This window comes from Penicillium hispanicum (assembly GCF_028827665.1).
Source record: "Penicillium hispanicum strain IBT 35686 chromosome Unknown utg000007l_segment0_segment0, whole genome shotgun sequence".
NCBI classification, from domain to species: domain Eukaryota; kingdom Fungi; phylum Ascomycota; class Eurotiomycetes; order Eurotiales; family Aspergillaceae; genus Penicillium; species Penicillium hispanicum.
Genome location: NW_026623199.1, coordinates 2,401,469 through 2,414,415, shown reverse-complemented (window position 1 = coordinate 2,414,415; position 12,947 = coordinate 2,401,469). Strand labels below are relative to the sequence as shown.

The 12,947-nt window shown below is 55.2% G+C and overlaps 6 protein-coding genes across 6 annotated transcripts; 5 read left to right on the top strand and 1 right to left on the bottom strand.

The window, feature by feature from the left end:
• Nucleotides 1-314: 314 nt before the first annotated feature.
• N7459_008691 (GIG1 family protein) lies at nucleotides 315-1,247 on the top strand (the record flags this gene model as incomplete). The annotated part of the gene is made up of 3 exons (XM_056947859.1): nucleotides 315-597; nucleotides 681-863; nucleotides 925-1,247. The coding sequence occupies 3 exons, from the start codon at nucleotides 315-317 to the stop codon at nucleotides 1,245-1,247; spliced, it is 789 nt and encodes a 262-aa protein (XP_056797369.1).
• Nucleotides 1,248-1,888: 641 nt separating this feature from the next.
• N7459_008690 (OSBP family protein) lies at nucleotides 1,889-3,705 on the top strand (the record flags this gene model as incomplete). Its single annotated transcript, XM_056947858.1, has 8 exons — nucleotides 1,889-1,979; nucleotides 2,039-2,144; nucleotides 2,226-2,336; nucleotides 2,407-2,685; nucleotides 2,737-2,986; nucleotides 3,047-3,360; nucleotides 3,425-3,486; nucleotides 3,548-3,705. The coding sequence occupies 8 exons, from the start codon at nucleotides 1,889-1,891 to the stop codon at nucleotides 3,703-3,705; spliced, it is 1,371 nt and encodes a 456-aa protein (XP_056797368.1).
• A 628-nt stretch (nucleotides 3,706-4,333) lies between these two features.
• Nucleotides 4,334-5,833, bottom strand: hosA (histone deacetylase HOS2; the record flags this gene model as incomplete). Its single annotated transcript, XM_056947857.1, has 1 exon — nucleotides 4,334-5,833. One exon carries the CDS (start codon nucleotides 5,831-5,833, stop codon nucleotides 4,334-4,336), a length of 1,500 nt encoding a protein of 499 aa, XP_056797367.1.
• Nucleotides 5,834-6,250: 417 nt separating this feature from the next.
• On the top strand, nucleotides 6,251-8,227 carry N7459_008688 (uncharacterized protein; the record flags this gene model as incomplete). The annotated part of the gene is made up of 1 exon (XM_056947856.1): nucleotides 6,251-8,227. The coding sequence occupies one exon, from the start codon at nucleotides 6,251-6,253 to the stop codon at nucleotides 8,225-8,227; it is 1,977 nt and encodes a 658-aa protein (XP_056797366.1).
• A 508-nt stretch (nucleotides 8,228-8,735) lies between these two features.
• Nucleotides 8,736-9,718, top strand: N7459_008687 (isocitrate lyase/PEP mutase family protein; the record flags this gene model as incomplete). The annotated part of the gene is made up of 2 exons (XM_056947855.1): nucleotides 8,736-8,870; nucleotides 8,936-9,718. 2 exons carry the CDS (start codon nucleotides 8,736-8,738, stop codon nucleotides 9,716-9,718), a joined length of 918 nt encoding a protein of 305 aa, XP_056797365.1.
• Nucleotides 9,719-11,734: 2,016 nt separating this feature from the next.
• aspf4 (allergen Asp F4) lies at nucleotides 11,735-12,790 on the top strand (the record flags this gene model as incomplete). The annotated part of the gene is made up of 1 exon (XM_056947854.1): nucleotides 11,735-12,790. The coding sequence occupies one exon, from the start codon at nucleotides 11,735-11,737 to the stop codon at nucleotides 12,788-12,790; it is 1,056 nt and encodes a 351-aa protein (XP_056797364.1).
• Nucleotides 12,791-12,947: the final 157 nt, after the last annotated feature.

Here is a 12,947-nt window from a genome sequence, read left to right as displayed (position 1 = left end):
ATGAACGACGTAATGATATCTTCGCGCCGCTCTGTCTCCACTCAGCAATGTGCGGCACATAGATGTTCGTAGCCATTCCTATCAACCCATTCCAATCCAATCAGTGTTGCCACTAAGTGGACTCGGCGGGATGAATGGCCCCGATGATCGACACGAATGAACGGTCTGGGGGAGGATTAGGAATTCTTTTGCTTCAGGAACATCTGCGAACTTCAAGCCCTCTTGATCTCTACGGGTGACATCGCTTCAAGAGACTCCGTCTCTACGACCAGCACTCGCCGAAACTAGATGAACAGACCGAATCTCGATTCCCCATGACGCCTCATCCCACGGGCCCGTCGACGCCCGCTGCGACGATCACACAGCTCGATGAGAAATTGACCGACGCCGATACAGATGCGCCTGCTCGTTTCCTTCGAGAACATGGCCTCAACTCCGACACTCTTCCTTACTGGTTGGTGAATGTGCCCCGGTCGCAATGGACCGCGGAATGCCCGGACTTCCTACGCGACCAACCGCCGAAAAACATACAGTGCCTGTCGACGCCAGACGAGGATTACCGGCGGCAAGACTGGGAGCTGGTACAGGAGATAATCAGTTGAGTGGAGCTTGTTCCGTCCGCCGTGCATTGGCGGCACCTGGCGAGGTGCTTGGAGCTGACGAGGATTGCTTTCCTGCAGGGACGAACCGGATCGATCGATTCCAGCGCGTGCCGACGGACCTACGGAAATACCTGGCGTACACAGCCCAGATCAAAGCAGATTATGGATCGGTGATGCGGTTCGTGGTGAAGGAGCGTCTAGGCTGGGGTGATGGTAACGCGGAGGATCTGAAACCCAAGGGACGTCCGTTTGAGTTCGACGGTATGGCTTCCCGGAGCGAACAAATGGGCAAACAGCGCGGCTGATGACCGATGAATTGTAGAGGACATCTGCATTCTGTACAATGACTGGCCGTACGGCATCGACACCGACATCATCCACCTGGTGGTGTGGACCAAGTTCGAGCTCGCGGATGACCCGGCCACGGGCGAGCTGACAGCCGACGCGCGCGAGGCGATCGAGCAGTATGTGCAGCAGACTTTCTGCTCGCGAGTGGCATCCGAACAAGTGGTCTGGTTCAAGAATTGGAAGTCGCTCAAGTCGGTCCATGCGGTCGAACACTTCCACGTCATGCTCCATCAACCGGATCTGGCATTCGTGAGGGAGATCACCCACGGCGACGTGCCGCTCATCGCCCGAGTGTGAAGCACCACGAACTTGCGATCGAGGTTGGGCTCAGTGGATCTCGCTGCAGGACTCTGCAGCTGCAGTGAGATGCCCCGGCCTGCATTTGAAGTCGGTGCCAATTCGATTTTCCCCCACTCGCCAAGCCGTGCCCCTCATGACGATCGTGTAGAGCGTTGGGGAAGGGAGAGAGAGGGAGAAGGAGGAAGGGATAAGCAGGCACGGTGGGACTACATCTTAGAATATAGAGACTACAAACACCAACACCGCCCCGTTAGAGACGTGCAGAGTCTTACCTAGGTGTCTACAGTAGGTATATATCTAGACCAGGCCGAGTTCGCTCTGGTGAGGCTCGACGTCACCAGGCTAAGCCTTTCTCGCCGTATAATCCCAAACCACTTCCCACTTCTTAATTTTCTTTTTCGACTCGCCCACTCAGCTCCATACCTCTCCAGACCTCGACTGCTCGAAATCGCCCCGATTTCTGCTTTTTATTCACCCATAAATGCCGGTCGCCCACCCAGCGCTGCTCTAAAGTTCACCCCCCCACAACACCCTACTGTTTCTGGTCGAACTCCATTCCGCACGCAGCCATGCCGGTGCCGCACCTCCGCCGTTCGTCCTTGGCGAGTTCGTTTCATCCTTCATCCCATTGCCCAACCATGTCTGACATCGCGCATCCAGGCAGATCATCTATGGAGGATTCCCCGCAAAGTGGAGATGAAGAGGTCGTCGAAGCTGATCAGGGAAATGGTAACTGTCCCAGTCGGAACATCGCGATGACAATGACGAACCCCGCTGACAAGGTCTAGTCCTCTCGCACATCATTTCACAATTGCGACCGGGCGCCGACTTGAGTCGAGTTGTCTTGCCGACGTTCATTCTGGAGCCTCGATCCATGCTGGAGCGTATCACCAAGTGCGTGCCCTCTACCTCACGGACCTTTAACGGAAAAAGTGTCGCCTGAAGAATTGCGAGCTGACAGGCCCCGCTACATAGCTTCATGGCACACCCCGAAACACTGCTCCCGATGCCCACCATTGACGATCCGGTCGAGCGATTCGTCTCTGTGGTCAAATTCTACTTGAGTGGATGGCACATCAAGCCCCCGTACGTTGCCCGGCCTCCCTTGGCGCTGATTTACCGGATCACCCGGCGTGCTAATGTCCAACACATACAGAGGCGTGAAGAAGCCGCTGAACCCTATTCTCGGAGAAACCTTCACCTGTTACTGGGACTATCCTGATGGTACGCGCGGATACTATATCTCTGAGCAGACCTCCCACCACCCGCCCAAGTCGAGCTACTTTTTCATGGCACCTGAGCATAATATCCGAATTGATGGCACGCTCAAACCCCGCAGCAAGTTCCTGGGAAATTCCGCCGCCAGTCTCATGGAGGGCACTGCGATCCTGCGACTGCTTAACCGCGGCCAGGATAAGCAAAAGGGCGAAAGATAGTACGTCGCTGACACGTGGTCCCGTGCACCATTTTACTAACGGATAGTCAGTATTTTGACACAACCCAACATGTACGCGCGCGGCATCCTGTTCGGCAAGATGAAATATGAGCTTGGTGATCACAGCTACGTGCGATGTCCCGAGAATAACCTTGTGGCGGACATTGAGTTCAAGACCAAGGGTTACTTCTCTGGTACTTATAACGCGATTGGGGGCACGATTAAGAATGAAAAGACAGGTGATGTATTATATGAACTGTCCGGCATGTGGAACGGTGAGATGCAGCTCAAGGATGTTCATGTATGTTCACGCCGAGCTCTGTCGCATGCAACAAGGTAAAAGATACTAACAGTGACCCAGTCCCACCACAAGGAGACGCTCTTCGATGCTACACACGCGAAACACTCGAAGCCCCAAGCACGCCCCATTGAGGAGCAAGGAGAGCGCGAGTCCCAGCGGCTGTGGCAGGATACAGTTAAGGCCATTATCACTCGAAACCACGAAGCTGCGACAGATGAGAAGACTAAAATTGAAGATCGTCAACGAGACGAAGCCGCCAAGCGCGCCGACGAAGGCGTCGAATGGAGGCCTCGATTGTTCCGTCCTGTTCAAGGTGGACCCAATGGCCCCGACGAGGGAGAAGAAGATCTCGACTGGATTATCAATGCTCATATGTAAGACTCACAGGATGCCATGAGGCTCTTATAGACACCCCTTGACTGACGTTTTGAACATCAGCGATCCGCACAATCCGGAGGTAGCCACCAAGCAAATCCTGTCTATCGCCCCCATCGTCCAAGGTCAGAAGCAGTCATCCCAGTTCCAAATTCCGCCATTCAGTCCAGCACTGCAACACCGCAGAGTCAGCGACCCCCAATCAGAACAACACAGCTAATACCAGAGCTGCAGGCTCAGAAGCAGAAACCACTACCGATGGAGACCAAGGGAGTCTCGTGGAGCGGAAAGATACACAAACGTCAGCCGTGGAGCAGTTTGTGGACGCAGAGGAGAAGAAATAAAATGGAAAAGGCTTGAAAAAAAAAATCACCTTTATCTTCTCCATTCGTCCTTGGCGGAGATTATATACCGGTGGGTCTGGGGCCGACCTCTGCCATCATCGATCAAATAGACCGCACCCCTTAACTAGTTAACTACCTCAAGGGTGTCCCAGGCAGTGATAGGTACCTTCGGAATCAACCTAGACTGCACTTCTGATTGAAGATACGCTCATAATAATAACCATCTACAGCAATTTCTGAGAGTGGTTAATTTAGCCGTTCTTACGTGGACTCTGTGATCTGATCGTTCCCAGCCCTGTGGTGATAGACCGTTTGATAACGTGGATGACAAGGCTCTATAAAGCTCGTTGGTGGTGAAGGGCGGGTTTCTCCAATGTACTTTCACTGCGTGACTGAATTTCTGGATTTCTGGATTCTTCGTTGGTCCTCTTTGCTGTACTGTACAGATCTCTCTTTCCATGGGGATATCACGATAACGGACAAGAGACAAGAAACAACCCAACCAACTCCCCTTGAAATGTCTCAAAATGACGTCAATATACCATGCTCCATGTCAACGCCGTATACCCACGAACCTAATCAATAATTGCCAGAACACCGGCTCAACCGCAGACGAGCAGAGTTTCCATCATGAGTACAGCTCGCCCTTGGACCCGGCTCCTCGCTCCAGTTCTCGGCGGCGATTCCCGCGTGGGATGGCGCCCGCTGAGCCGGGAACGTCGGTGACTGTGCTCGCTGCAACGAGGGATCCATTGCCCTCGCGCTCCTCCCGTTCTTCTTCCATCATGGCTGTCTGTTCCTCGATTTCTTTCTCGGTGTCCTCGCGCAATCCCAAAATGTCGGGTGGGATGAAGCTCATCTGAACACTCGGTGCGCCCTTGATGTAGCGCAATTGCTCGTGAACAGCCTCGACGAGACCGTCGAGGTACGGACGCGGGTTCTTGTTCTCGAGGCGGCGGATCTCGGAGAGAGGCGGGAAGAGCGAGTAATCCGGACCAAAGTGGTTGCGGAAAGCCACCGAGTCTGGAATGGTGGAGTCGATAATTTGATCGGCCTCGAGGAGGATGGAGGTTTCGTGGGCCCATGCGCGCGAGACGTTGCGAGGTGTGTAGCCGCCACCGCCCACGACGAGCAAAGGCAGACCGAAAGTCTTGGTGAAAGCGACGCAGGCGCCATGGGCGCGCACGTTCAGATTGAAGCAGCCGAGTCGGTCACAACCGAGGCTGTCTGCGCCACACTGGAGCACAATTGCGCCGGGCCGGTAGTTCTCAACGCAGGCACTGATCACGTCTTGAAACAGCTGAATATAGGAATCGTCGTCAATGCCGTCATTGAGAGGAACGTTGATGGAGTGGTGGGCACCCGGATTGAGCGGATGTGAGGGGCCGGTGTCCTCGAGGGCGCCTGTGCCGGGGAAGAAGTTGTCTTTGTCGTATTTGTGGAAGGAGACCGTCAAAACACGGTCAGTCGACCAGAACGCTTGCTCAACACCGTCACCGTGGTGCACATCGATATCGATGTACATGACCCGCGGATGATGGCGCAGGAGTTGCAGAACTCCGAGGACGATATCGTTGACGTAGCAGAAGCCGCTGGCCTCGGCCTTCTTTGCGTGATGCAAACCACCGGACCAGTTGATCGCAATCTCCGCTTGGTCGTTGCACAGCTTGCGTGCGGCATCAACAGTACCGCCTGCGTACAGCGAGCAGTAGTTGTACAGGCCGTCAAAGATGGGGCAATCGTCGCCAAAATTGAAGCGGATCACATTCTCGCTCTGCTCCGCGCGGTCTATGTCGCCGGGCATCACCTGCCGCAAGAAATCAAGGTAGTCGGACTCGTGGAACTCGGCCATCTCTTCATATGTTGCGGCCCGCGCCAGGTACAGATCCATTGCATGGTGCATCCCGTACGCCATGACCAGCTGCTTGGTCAGTGTGAGTCGCCACGGCTTCATCGGGTGCGACTGGCCGAAGTGGTGCGGCTCCACAGCTGGGTTCGCGTGCCATGACACGCGGTATCCCTGCGGGCGAGGCACTCGGTAGATCTGACGCTCGTGGGTGACCTTCTGGTCGAGGCTTAGGGTTGTCGAGGGGGCAGCATACTCTTGGACGACGGAAGAGCGAGCCATCGAGGGGAAGGGGGGAGGTGGGCCGAATGAGGATGGGGGAAATCACAAGGCGAACAGCGTCGGGCGCATTGCAGGTCGAAATGCGAATTCAAGATGGAAGCGCTCGGTGGTTGGACTTTGGTCCGGACGGAATTCCAGAAGCGGATGACTAAGGCGATCTGCAGAGCCGGGGGCGTTTCTAAGATCCGGAACCTTGGAAGCTTGGGTGCTTTCTGACCTGGGAAGCGTCCTGCACAAAATAAACTATGATGATCTTGAGGCCCCAATCACATCGGGTGAGCTTTTGCATCACCGGGCTGGTATAGTCGCAGCACGAGTTCCGCTTCCTCTACCGGGGGTTGCCAGGCTAAATGCGCTCCCCGAATTTCGCGTGGGGCCCGCAGTTCGCCATTCATCCCAGCACTCTCTTCGCTCGGCATGCTACCACAGTCTCGCCCAACCAAACGGCCCCGGCTGGCGTTGAGCTGTGTGGTGTGCCGACGTCGAAAAGTTCGCTGCGGAAAGGAGCAGCCCCAGTGCAACAACTGCGTGCGAATAGGGGAGAATTGCGTGTATAACGTTGGCTCGCGCGATCCAGAGACAGGTCGAATCCTCCGAGAAACAGAGGATACCGAGAGCACAGGGAGACTCTCGAGCACCAAGGAGTCACCGCGCGGGAAACATGAGTCGACTCTTAAGGATGTTCATCTCAGCCCGCCTAAAGACTACCTCAGTAAACACCGGGGCGCTCGGCAACGATACATCGGTAGGACATTCTGGGGGTCTGTATCCGGCCAGGAAAAGCTTAACGACTCTTTCTTTTATGATGAGCGAGCCGGCCATCCGGATCTCCCTCCACCCCATATCTTGTCCATGCCCCTAGCAAGGAGTTTCCACTCTCTGCCGATCAAAGCAGTGTCTGATATATTCCTGCAATCGTTCCTCGTCGGCGTGCATCCGCTTTGCCCTCTGGTGGATGTTCCAGCTTTTCAAGTGAAATACCAAGACTTCTGGAGACGGTGCGAGGAGAGCAGTCTCTTCCAATCACCAGAGCTGGTCGAGGATCCCACCTTTAGCTGTCTCCTTTGGGCCATCTTGTATACGGGTGCTTCGGTGGCGCTCGACGCAACGTGGACATCTGCACTCAAAGATCTGAACCGAACAGAGACAGTGAGACAACTCAGAACGTCTTACTCAGACGGCTTGAATGCATGTCGACATACTGAACATCCCACTCTTAACACGCTCATAGCATCCATGCTGGTCTACCATTTCATGCCGCAAGAGGCATTGGGGAGTTCCCTTTTCGTGGTCACAACATGTCGCCTTGCGCAGAGCATGGGCCTGCATCAGGATGACCTCCCAGGTTCGAGAATTCCACAGAAGTATCAGCGGCGTGTGTGGTGGTATATTATCTGGCTAGATGTCCAGACAAGTCTTGCGAGTGGCCTACCAACTTGCTGCGGCGAAACGGCTGATCGAGTACAAATGGTATCCAGCTTCAAGGACTCTGTCAAAGATGAGTCGAATAGAAGCATGTTACCTGATACGTCTTCTTCATCAGACATTTCAGTGATCATGCAATATGCAATTGGACGATACGAAACCGCAAGGCTCCAAGGTCGGCTCATCCATCGCATCCAGAGTGCACACGCACTCTCACAACAGACCATTGCCGAGATCATCACCATGATTAAAGAACTACGACTTACAATCGACAACCTAATTGCCAAGCTTCCCGTGCACGGCGTTCCAGAGAAAGGAATGATTCCTTCTCGTCTAGCAAATGCTTCACCTCTCACCAACTCTACCTATTTCGAGGATCAAACAAATGAGCCAGGTGTATTATCCACATGGGTACGAATAATGCTCTCATTACTGAAGCTAGAGGTCGTGATCACCCTGCAGAAAACACTTCTCAGTCCGCCAGAGTCCCCCGGTGCACCAGCCTCATGGGACAGTACTGTGCGATTGTGTCTAGATTATCTCCAGATATACCTCCACCTCTGCCGTACACCTGCGTTCGAGCCATATTCTTGGTTCTGTGTGACCTACTACGGGCCACAGCAGTGTGCACTTTTAATTCTGCTCTGGCTGAATCAACACCATACCAAGGTGGCAAACGAGCAGGAGATGCGCTACTGCGTGGATGAGTTCATTGACTACTGCACCTCAAGACAATCCGCGTCCGACGATACGAAATCAGAGAATTTGCCGCTCAAGGTTCTCATACGTCTTCGCAAGCAACTTGATAGCGAATCGGGAGAAGACACTCGTACGACTGGCAGTAGCTTTGAGGGAATGCCCGGACCTCAGGCGATCTCTACAGCAATTGTGCCAACGAACACTGTAGAGGAGGTTGATTCCCTCGCGGATATCTTTGATTTTGATAATTGGTCAATGTCGCTCAGCTAGCATACCATGGACATTAGGCATCTTCATTTATTACCCTGCGGCAGTTGAAATCCCCGAGCCCCTGCACTAGGTACATATACATGGTCCAATGCAGACCAGCTGAATAGATTCACGCCACTGAATTGTTTCTGATGTCGGGCACATATCCCAGAAACCGTCTTCTGAGGTTTAAAATCAGATCAACTCGTGGACTGCTAAAACCTTGGAAGAGACCGAGTGTGTGACATAAGCGCTCCCGGTATCGGTCCCGGCACGGTCAAAAGGTGGAGAGAGCGCATCATCGCCAAACAAGAAGCGTCCATGGGTGGGGAATGCAAAGAGAAAAGGTCCGAAGGTCACACAGATGGAAACTGGAACTACGGGAGATATAAAATGGAACGATGGAGAGCTATTACCCAGCTTTTACACCACCAGTCAATATTGTACCGAACATCGAACTCACCATTAAACCTAGGATCCTGCTCTGAACGACCTACCTACACAGGCAGTCCTTGGTACCGAAGACGTCATGGCCCTGAATGCAGGAGCAACCAGTTTGCGCCGGACACTATCTGATCCCGATGGCTTTGTTGTCGCGCCTGGTGTTTACGATGGGTTGTCGGCGCGGCTGGCCCTCGCAGCTGGATTCGACGCACTATACATGGTAAGTGAAGCTGCTATCAGCATACTCCACGAACTGATTCCGACCGAAATCTAACAACCCCAAAGACAGGCGCAGGCACCGCCGCCTCCGTCCACGGACAAGCAGACCTGGGAATCTGCACGCTGAACGACATGCGTGCCAACGCCGAGACGCTCGCAAACCTCTCGCCCGAGACACCGCTCATCGCAGACGCAGACACCGGCTACGGCGGACCGATCATGGTCGCCCGCACGACGGAGCAATACGCCCGGTCCGGGGTGGCAGGCTTCCACATCGAAGACCAGGTGCAAACGAAGCGCTGCGGCCATCTCTCGGGCAAACAGCTCGTGGACGCCGGAACCTACACCTCGCGGATTCGGGCGGCGGTGCAGGCGCGCCACCGACTGGGCAGCGACATCGTAGTCATCGCGCGCACCGACGCGCTGCAGTCGCTCGGGTACGAGGCGAGCCTGGCGCGGCTGCGGGCGGCGCGCGACGCGGGCGCAGACGTTGGATTCCTCGAGGGGATCACCTCGCGTGAGATGGCGCGGCAGGTGGTGCGCGACCTTGCGCCGTGGCCCTTGCTGCTGAATATGGTCGAGCACGGGTCGACGCCGGCCATCTCGGCGGCGGAGGCGCGAGATCTTGGCTTTCGCGTCATCATCTTCCCCTTTGCGACGATTGGGCCGGCGCTCACGGCGATGCGGGAGGGGCTGGAGAAGCTGAGGCGGGATGGGCTGCCGGGTCTGGATCCGGAGCTGACACCGCAGATGCTGTTTCGGGTGTGCGGACTAGATGCGAGTGTGAAGTTGGATGCGGAGGCTGGCGGTGGTGCGTTCGAGGGTGGTGTGGACCTGCGGGAGAAATGAGCGTGATCCTCAGGGAGACCTGCCAGTCTTGGGCATTGGGAGCAGTGCATCATGGCTGGATCAGTCGTGGTGTCTGGCTTGTGTTCTGTTTTGGGATCTGGCTGTCTTCTCCGGGACTAATCGCATGTGTTCCATACCCCAGGGACTTAGTATCAGCCGGAGTGCTTATAATAGTAGTGTGTCGTGGCTAGTCTGTTGGCTGAGACAGTGAAGGCCTCCCGCCGCTGTAAATAGGAACGTCTCCACTAGGATGATTTCCCTCAATCCTGCGTTTAGAAGGCAGCAGCCAATGCGATGAAAAAAGAAACAAACAAATAAACAGCGGAGAGGATACAGTGATCATGTAGGAAGTATGTAGTGTCGATAATTCCCGAAGCTGACCGCTAATGATATCTGGTTCAGCGCGTTTCAGAGTCCCACGCCAATACAGTAGCAACGGCTGAAGATCGTAGTCTGAACCGTGGATTGGCTGCCACATTCATTCCTAGCGGGCTCCAATCAAATTAAAATTTACGGGTGGATGAAATAGAGCACAACTGTTGCTCGACGTGGTGGAAGTAACCATGACTGCATGGTGGCCAGGGGGGGCGCCAAAAGGAATACACAGCCCATGCAGATCAAACAGTTTCTGCAAAAGCTCCGCAGGATCAGCAAACTAGTCGGAGCAGGATTCGTTTACCGGCTGATGTAATCTGGCACGGCACAGGCCGAACTGGGATAAAGTTTAGACGAGGCTGGCAAGGATTTCCCGAGAGACCGGTCTCCATCTTGTGGCCAATCCACCGGGTCGCCATCGCGGCAATTTCCAGTCCCTGTAGACGAGAGTCTACTGTACTGTATGTGCACATCATGGATCTGGGAGTCCAGGGCTGGAAAGTGACTTTCCTGTGGAACCGGAAAATTCTACTCAGAGACGTTAGTCCTGATCGAATCCACTTGCCCAGTGGTGCCTTACCGCATCGCGCATCGCATATCGCACGACCCTCCCTGAAGACCCATTTGCCGTCTTAGGGGATGGAGACACCGACGCTCATCGGTGCCGCTAGGTGGCGATAGTTATGGCCCAGACCACTGCACGGCCGCGGAAGACGTGGGTGTGCCATTGAGTGGGTCCTGAGACGGGTGCAGAGCGGTCGAGTTGTGTACCTCGTATGGTGTACAGAGCACAACGTCCAGAGTTCCGAGGACGGGTTGCAAGGTTCGGATAGAAACTGATATCATGGTCCCCCAAGGTCGTCAGCGCCTAGGACTGCGGAAGAAAATCTGCAGGGATCCGGATTCCAAGGGTTATCAGACACGTAAGGCCGCGGTGGGTGGAGGACATCGATTGGTCTGTGTGGGGAAGGGGGAGATTTCCTGGCTGGATTGTGGATTGTTCTGACGGTGAGCGTCTTTCGGAAGACACCAGGGTTGGCATTGAAGTCAGAATCGAAAAACGATGGGGACCAGTGCCCTCACATTCCGATGGCCACATGTGTCTGACACTCGGGGAGGCAAGACGCGAAGAAGTGTGGAAGTGTAGAGTGGACGTACAACGCCCAACGCACAACGTACAACGCACAACGCACAACGTACAACGCACAACGCACAACGTACAACGCACAACGACAACATACGACCAGCAGGGATGATGAAATGGGGAGGCCTAGGGGGTGTAGTGTATACCTGGCTGTACAATGGGGGACTCCTACTGGGCCCAAGTACCAGGGACTTCCGGGGGACTGGGTCCCTCCACTCCAGACCCTTCAGGGTCTCGGCTGGCCTCCACCGCAGCCAATCAGAACGTACCGTGGCTGCATGGCGCTCAGGAACCACCTTCAATTGACCAATCACACGCCGGCACCCCCTGGTCCTGACTATTAGAGTAATGGGAGACTTTCGCCGCTTCTTTATTACCCATATCAAGCCCTCCTCTCCTTTCCTCTTCTCTACCCACACTCCTTTGCCGTTTTGCAATTTCGAGCGCTTCTTCTCGCTCTGTCACTCTTTCAAGTCGTTCCTTTTCCGCTTCCCACAATGCAGTTCAAGAATTCCATGCTGCTGATGACCGCGTTGACCGCCGGGTCAGCGGTCGCTCGCCTCCACGGCCATGAGCGTCGCCATGCTCATCCCAAGCCGGAAGCTGAGGCAGAGGTTGAGGCTCCGGCCACGACTGCTGCCCCCGCTCTCGACGTCGATGTCGACAAGCGTGCTGTCGGTGACGTGGTCTATGCCACCATTGACGGTGTCCTCCAGTCCTGGATCAACGATTGGTACGGCGAGAGTGCCTCTTCCACCTCCTCTTCTACCACTCTGGTGGTCGAGGCCCCCCCTACTACCACCCCCGAGCCTGTCCCCGAGCCCACTTCTACTCCCAGCGCCGTCGAGTCCGAAGTTAGCGCCACCCCGGCTCCTAGTGCAGGCACCGGCTCCGGTGGTGCCTGGACCAACTACCCGTCTGACGGCCAGTTCTCCCAGTCCGGCTTCGGTGGCTCCAACTATAAGCCGGGTTCTCTTGGAATCGGCTGGCAAGGCAACACTGGTTTGCCGTGGGGCAGCAACATCATCCAGGTTTCCGAAGCCGACGCCAACCAGTACCGCAACATCCTCCGGTTTGAGGGTAGTAAGACTGACGACTGGACCGTCATTTTCTGGAACAAGATGTCCCCCAGTGGCGAGCTGAATGGTTTCTTCACTCCTCACAAGGCTCTCACCTTCACCCTCACTCCCAACGAGGTCGCCTACGTCGCGATTGACGACCAGTCCACCGGTGGCTGGGCTGCCTACAAGGGCGACAAGGTCCCTCTCAGCCAGTGGGGTAGCTACTCCGCTACCTGGGGTGAGTTCACCATGCGTCCGGCCCCGGAGACCAGCAGCTGGGATGTTTCCTGTATTCAGGCTCAGCTGGCCGGCTTGGAGGTCCAGGGTATGTCGATCTGTACCCACGATAAGGCCCACTGCTCCAGCATCACCACTGGCGCTGGTCAGGTCAGCAATGCCTACACCAGCGCCCTTGCCCATATCGACGGCATCGGCGGTAACATCCAGGACAAAGCTGTCCGTCTGCTGGTCAACCTCGACTACGCCGGCTAAACCCCCGCCGTGGCGATGAGAAGGTCCTGATGTCTTCCGTTTACTTCCTTGCGCAAATGACTCCGACTGGAATTACTTTTTTTTTTTTCGATATTTCTCCGTGTGCGTGCGCAGGCTATGCTCTTTTTCGGTCTTCGGCGGAGGAGGCAAGGCCCTG